The sequence below is a fragment of the Telmatherina bonti genome (assembly GCF_933228915.1).
Source record: "Telmatherina bonti genome assembly, chromosome: 22".
Classification (NCBI taxonomy): domain Eukaryota; kingdom Metazoa; phylum Chordata; class Actinopteri; order Atheriniformes; family Telmatherinidae; genus Telmatherina; species Telmatherina bonti.
The window spans coordinates 9129966-9137388 of record NC_136631.1 but is presented as its reverse complement, the minus strand read 5'-3'; the positions used below and the strand labels follow the sequence as shown (position 1 = coordinate 9137388).

At 37.8% G+C, this 7423-nt stretch overlaps 1 protein-coding gene across 1 annotated transcript in view; it reads right to left on the bottom strand.

Annotated features, from left to right (window-relative positions):
• The window catches only part of utp25 (UTP25 small subunit processor component), a gene marked incomplete at its 3' end in the record, with an annotated part of 12296 nt that extends 4873 nt beyond the window's left edge, over positions 1-7423 (bottom strand). The window contains exons 1-9 of the mRNA XM_079261523.1: positions 7320-7423; positions 5118-5157; positions 4364-4550; positions 4078-4296; positions 3832-3920; positions 3328-3738; positions 1569-1785; positions 1280-1482; positions 1-126 (exon numbers count right to left, since the gene is read on the bottom strand). The exon at positions 1-126 is cut by the window's left edge and continues 57 nt beyond it. Of these exons, the coding sequence (XP_079117649.1) occupies positions 1-126; positions 1280-1482; positions 1569-1785; positions 3328-3738; positions 3832-3920; positions 4078-4296; positions 4364-4550; positions 5118-5157; positions 7320-7420 (1593 nt within the window). The 5' untranslated portion in view covers positions 7421-7423. The remainder of the gene's footprint in view (positions 127-1279; positions 1483-1568; positions 1786-3327; positions 3739-3831; positions 3921-4077; positions 4297-4363; positions 4551-5117; positions 5158-7319) is intronic.

The following is a 7423-nucleotide window of genomic DNA, read 5'->3' as shown; positions in this document are numbered from 1 at the left end:
TATGGAGCTAAACACCAGAGTTTGCCTGTAATGTCGAGCCCAGTTGTTTAGGTTCCACATCCTGACTCTGGAAAAGTCAACTCCATGGGAGTCCAGTGGCTGCAGGTTCATGTGCTTCATCACATGCTGGGAGGAGAGGACAACACAACAATAAAAAAAAAGGTCATTTCTGGGTTTTCTGTCATTACATGGGTATAAATGTGACCCACAGTTTATGTATCTGATTGTTACTTTAATGGAAATGATCATAAAATGGATGAAATTCAGCACTTTGCATGACAATTTAACTAAAAAAAACCCAGTAAGGGTTCATCTTATACTGTAATAAGACGTTTTGTCCATAAAAGAAGAACCCAAAATAAACATGAATAGACACGTACATAAAAAAAAAGTGTATAAACTGAAGAAGAAAATCGCAATTCAGAACTCATATTTTTCTTTTAGGTTTTTTCTGTCAAATCAACCATTTGATAACTGTCAATACATCCAATTAACAGCAAATTTAGCTTATTTCTGATGACACCAAACCTGAATACAAACAAAAATGCAATTGTGCATTAACTGAGTGTACTTAGTGTTATTCTAGTGTCATATCATCATCATATAATTTACAAAAAGACCCACAAGTTGGTGTTTCCTTATCTGGTGCAAATGCACCTGGCCATTCAACTTTTTAACTGTTACAGGGCAAATAGGGCATGGGTGAGGGTGGTTGTGGGTGGGTGAAAGGGGATGTGTATGTGTGTTAGTGTTTTATCTCTTTTTATCTATTTTGATGTAAATTGTTTTATAATGTAAAGCACTTTGTATTGTTTTTAAGCACGAAAAGTGCTATACAAATAAAGTTTGATTTGATTTGATTTGATTTAGACCTGTAAAAATATTTTCAGCTGCATTTATTCTCATACAAAACTTCTCACTGACCTGACTAAATGCGAGAGAAAGAAAAAACGAGAATACTGATATTTTTATCCAGATATTTATATCCAGATTTAAAAAATTTAGAAGAAAAAGCTCTTAAGAGGATTTAAATAGGGAAAAGGAGCAATGATGGACAGTGGGATTTACTGCCACTAACCAGATGAAATATTAATAAAAAAAAAAACAAATCCTAAAAACATCAGAGAAACTTTCTTCCTTGCATGCAGAAATCAAACGCTTTGATTTATGAACATCTGTTTCCTGTTGGAACAGCAGGTGGCGCCATTTCTTCCACAGCGATGACAATCAGGGTCACACAGATGACATTACAGTGTCATAAACACACACGTTGACCTACCAAGACATGTTCCCAGTTCTGCATGAGGAAAACATCTGCCTGGTCCACCACCAGCAGCTCGATGGATGACAGGAAGTCAAAGTCTCTCTTACTTTCTCCTTCTGCTCCCAGCACGGTGCGGAGGCCCAGAGGAGACGATATGATGATGTCTGAGGAGTAAAAAGGTGCGTAGAGACGCACGCTGCCCTTCACGATGGAGACACCTAAAGAGAAGAGAGCGCAGCAGCATGATGTCGCACAGATTAACTCAGAAAGTTCTGAAAAACCTCTGCTTCATTTTGGACCGTACCTATCCGGAAGTGATCGTCCACATTGCCGGAAAAGATGGCCTGATAATCCTCTGGTCTGCGCAGGTTGGGAGGCTTGTCATCAACATCCTCCCCAAACTCCTCTTTGAACTTCTTTTTGTTGCTGACTACAATCTTCTTGCTTTTGGTCTCCAGGAGGCTGATGAGCGTGTGGACGACTTGCAGTGCGCTGCCCCGAAACGGCACCAGAATCAGAACCTGCCATGGATATACAGCGTCACGTACAGTTAAACTGTAGTTGCCGCATCCAGCTTCTGTGTGCATTGATATAAAACATTCATAGCCAGGGCCGGCCAAAGACCTAAACACAACTAAGGGCTGATTGGGGCCCCACACCTCTAGGAAACACCCAAGTTTTTTGTGCCGTGTGTTGCTCTATAATCTTTGAGGTTCGTTAAAATCAGTCAAGTACACGCTGGCTACAGTTTTAAGTTACTTTGTTTTGGTATATATTATATTTTTGCACATTTTCATAACAGGGCTCCAAATTTTAATAGCAAAGTTAATTATACTGGTTAACCTCATTCTCTAAATCAGGGATCCTCAACCCTGGTCCTCAAGGCCGAATGTCCTGCAGGTTTTCCTAGTGTCCCTGCTGGAACACGCCAAACTCAGACAAGCTCTGCATGCGTCTGCTAAATACACATGGATCTGAATCAGGTGTGTTGCAGCTGGATGCTTGGAAAACCTGCAGAACACCGGTCCTCGAGGACTTGGATTGAGGATCTCTGCTCTAAATGTTTTCACTTATTTTCATATATAAACCCAGTGTGCGCCGTGTGATGGTCCAGGGTGGACCCTGCCTCTCGCCATATGATTGCTGGGATAGGCTCCAGCTACCCGCGACCCTGAACTGGACAAAGCGGTTAAGAAAACGGATGGATGGAAATTCAGTAAGCCGCACATATGCATCAGACCAGGGCTGGGCGAGGATACGCCGTGTATCTCGAGAAGTTTTGATTTAAATTACGATTCTCACAATTCTTCAATAATGAAGATTCAAAACAACAACAAAAAAATATAAAACATTTTTTTTTACTCGTCTTTTTTTTTTTTTTTTTTTTTTTTTAAATTTTATTTAGATTTTTCAATCAACAAAAACAATAAAAATGACATAAAATTTTATAATGGATTATTTTAATTAATCTAAAAAAAAAAAAAATCAATTTTTTTTAACACCCCTATAAAGATATATAAAATGGTTATTAACTACAAACTGTTACAGGAGTGTTGTAACCGTACAGTAGTTTTTTCCTGCATAGCAGCCAGACAGCTTACAGCCTACTCCCCCGTCCATCCAGAAAAAGCACACAGGTCATTTTATCAGGGGAAACATAAAAGTGGAATGGGGACACAGCTGTAAGAGTATCACGCTAGCTAGTTAAAAGTCATTAAGAGAAGGAAAATGAAAATAAGATGCAGATTTAAAGCAGAAATACAACTCAGAAATAACAATGAGGCAACCGATTGTTCAGGTGTGTTTGTTTCCCGGTGGCTTTAGTAGACCGGAGCAGACAAAAACTCCTAGAACTGATCTGAAACCTGATGATTTTGTCTGTTTTACTGGTGGTTGTTGCGACAACTTCCAACATGCTCTGTGTTGACTTTTGGAATATAGACTCTGCTTTATTTTAGACCTGCATGTTTCCGCCGATCCTATACAACTCTGATGGTCACTGATAAAAACAGGAAAAATTTACCACTGAAGAAGAATTAAAAATGTGCATTTTAGCCATTTACCTTGGGTCTGGTCAGTCCTTGGTCTCTGGGTTCATCCTGGGGCTCAGAGCCAGCTTTAGCCTTTGTTTTCTGCTCTCTCAGCTGGGCGTTGTGAAATAAGACTTGAGAATTGGCCTTCAGGACATGATTGAGAACATGGAGGCAGTATGCACTACGCACATGAGGGCCCTGCTTCAGAGGACATGTCTCTGAATGATACAGATCCTTGTAAGTGCCCATGAGAGCCAGCAGCTCCAGCTGGAGAGGGCTTATCTCCTCAGCTGCTGCTGCAGGATCGAAGATCTGGTTCAGATCATTCCACCGGGTCTCCAAACGTTTGTGGAAAACTGGAAGATTTGTGTCTTTATGTAGGCCAATGGGGCCAAACTTCTCAAGAGGACTTGTGCAAAGAAGAGTTCCCAGTTTTGGCCACTAAATAAAAAAGTTTAAAAAAAAAAAAGTAAGTAAGTACAATTTATTCTAAAAGCTTTGTTTAAATATTGGATTAAATTTAGCAATTAATACCACAATCTGAGTCTTGGATTTGGAGCCAGAGTTTATGTTCTGTACATCTTCCTCAGTAAGCTCTGTGTTCAGATGCTGGAAAAACATGTCTGCAAATAAGAAGAAACACAAGCAAATAAGTTTTATTTCTGTGTTCACAAAGTTTCCAACAACAGCAACCAGTTTTTAAAAGCCAAACCAGGCTAACCGTATCTTTAAAAACCTCAAAATGTCATTACTTTCAATAAAAACTTCCTTCTTTCTTACCTTTACTGTTGTCAGGATGTGCAGATTGTTCAGCTTCTTCTTGTTCTCCTTTTTCTGTAAAGTTGTTCTCCAGACAGAACTCGGACTCATGCTCCTTATCCACAAATTCATTTCCTGACTTCTCCTCCTCCTCCTCTTCTTCATGTGCTTCTGCAGATTCCTCTTCCCCCTTCACATCTTCATCATCCTCACTTCCACCTCCAGCTCCATCACTTCCCTCTATATTAACAGCCTTTTCAGTCATATGTGAAACTAAACTTGAGTGTTTGGTGAAAGAACAGCTCACCTTCTTCAAGAAGCTCCTCCTCTTCCTCTTCATCCTCTGTGCTTTCCTCCTCTTCACTCAGCCCGTCATGAGTGGGTTGACTCAGAGTTGAAAGGAGCTTCTGATAAGCCGTTTTCTGCTCTGGGCCTTCCTCTTCTTCCTCCCTCAGCTCATCGGGTTCTTCCTCAGACTGTTCTGGGCTTGATGGCTACAAGAGGAAAAAAACATATGAAACTAGAAAAGCACTTGGAGCGCGCAAACCTCAGCCAAGGCCTTTAAAAAGTTCCCGGATCCAAATGGTGATCCGGATCACCACCTAAATTAAATCAGTTTTTTCTTTTCACATTTCTAACAACTCATGAAAATTTAATGAAAATATTTTCAAACCTTTTTGCATTATCTTGAACCGAAACTGACACACAGACAAAAACATAACCTCCTTAAAAACATCTTAAAAAACAAAGTATAAAACAAACAATTTTAATACGAAACTTAAATCTGTGACCATTTAGTATTGTTTTAATAAATTTACTTAAAAAGATGGAAAATATTCCTGATGACTATTTTAAGGAAATTACGAGAAAGCTTTCCAACGACAGTTCAGGCTGTACTGCAGAGAGACACTGATACTGAACATGGACTTTCAAGTTAATTAGAAATATGCAGAGCCTATTTTTCCTTATTTGCATTCATCTCAAATAATGTCTGCATTTAGTTCTTGTATTCCTGGTATTTATTTCCATCAAGAAATAAATACTTATGCAGGATTACTCACCAGTTCCACTATTTCAGTCCTTTCAGATCTTTGATTTATTCTGCAAAAAGAGAGAGAAAACAGAAATCACCAGCTACTTACAGATCCCACTGGGTAAAAAGTGGTTGAATAATAACAGGTTCAGGTTTCAGATGAACGAAAGAAGGTTGTGTCTCTAAAGCAGACCTGACATTTAAATAAAATGTGTTAATTATGTCCCAATATTCAACATCTACACACTGGTCACATTGTTTGGTACACTTTCATTGAAGACAGATAGTTAATCAGCCAATCACATGGCAGCGACTCAATACCTTTCGTGATGTAGATATAATAATAATAATAATAATAAAAAATAATTAATTATATTGATTTTAAAGGCACCCAGAACACTTAACATTAAATATATTTGCCAGTGGCATGACATTTACACACTATTGGTGTTAGCTTTGTGTAGCCACAGTTGCTCTTAGGTAGTCAACCGGCACCAACTGTCTCTCACACCACCAAAAATGCATAAAACAATTATAAAACAGCCACTCTGACACTAGACATTATCAAGAAGAGTTGCTGAAGTTAAAACTGAGTATCAAATAATTCCGGGTCCCAAAGTAAGTATGCAGAATACCATCTCTGAACACATAACTCTTCCAACCTCAAAGTAGATGGCATACAGCACACATAGTGTTGCTATTGCCATCTAAGAACAGGAAACTGAGGCTACAGTTCATACAGCCTCAGCAAATCTAGACATTAGAAGATGGAAAACTGTTTCCTGGTCGCCTTAAGACTTTGACTTCCTGTCCTACTTCCAGGAAGATAAAGGACCATGTCACAAAGTTCAAATCATTTCTACATGACAATGAGTTCACTGTAATCCAATGGTCTCCACAGTCAACAGATCTCAATTCAATACAGCAGCTTTGGGATGTGTTGAAACAGGAAATTATCAAAATGGACATGCAGCTGACAAATCTCCATCAACTGTGTTATGCTATTATGTCAATATGGAGAAAAAGCTCTGAGGAACTTTTCCAATACGCTGTTTAATTCAATTCCATTCAATTCAACTTTATTTGTATAGCGTCACTTCACAACAATGTTGTCACAGGGCACTTTCCATACACTTTACTTTACATACAAATACCCCAAATAAAGTGACCAGTGAGGGTGCAAGGATAGTGAGCGGCACCATATGGGGGGTGAGAGTTAGGAAGATTATAAGGGCCCCACGACTTGATAGGGGTTCAAAAAGATATACAAACTATATAAGAAAATCATTAAACCTTCATTACTTTTACTTCATTACATTTTCCAAAGGTTGCATAACATATAGCAGCAATACAAACTGAGAAACCATTTATATTAAAATAACCTATGCACTGTGATTTAACCCTTTATAGGGCACTCAATGAAATACCTTCAAATAAGAAATTTTAACCTAAAATTGTCCTTCTGGTATGAACCAAGACCTCCATCCATTTGTTATAAAATTGTTTCATGCTGAATATGAAAGGAAACAAAGTGATCAAAATAGTCACTTGCCCCATAAAGGGTTAAAAACACCCCTTGATCTTTATTATTCCCATGAAAAGCTTTTTAAAAAAAAAAAAAAAAAAAAGTCAGCTTGAAGCAACTGATGCAAAAACAAAAATCTAAAATTGAGATCAAGTGATTTCTGGCAGTGCCCCTGAGGACAGTAGTCATAGATAAAGGATATGAAAACTTTGTATGTAGCAGAATAAAAGCTGAATAAATTATTCTTTATCAGTTTGCAGCAATGTCAATGTCAAAATGATACAATATCATGTAGAAAATGCATTTAGAGTCTTTCAACAGTGAAGCTTTTTATTTCTAGAAGTCAGAATCCTGAAATCTATACCTGTACATTAAAAAAACAACATTTTTCTTTTAAACAAATCATGTCCACATCATGTTTATACAATTATTCTAAACACTTATTGAGCCATCTCAGTTACAATCTTACTAGTCAGAAAGTACTGATCAATGTTGGAAGTTTTTCTCAAGTACATTAAGAACATTTAAAGGAAGTAACAGACACGTTTAATGTGTTTGGACCTAATAAGATCGGTTGTTTTAACAACTTTAGTTTTAATTTGAAGCTAAAAACAATAAAATCATTCTTAGTACCTAGCCAGTTGGCTAACATCAAAGTAACACATTACTTGTTCAAAACAAGCCGTAACAAGTTGTTCTACTTACACGTCATGGAATGGATGTTCTTCTCCAAACTCCTTCAAGTGTTTCTTTTGTTTTTTGGTTAAGTTTGTGTAAAGCTGTTTATTCTGTCTTCTTTTCCCCATGTT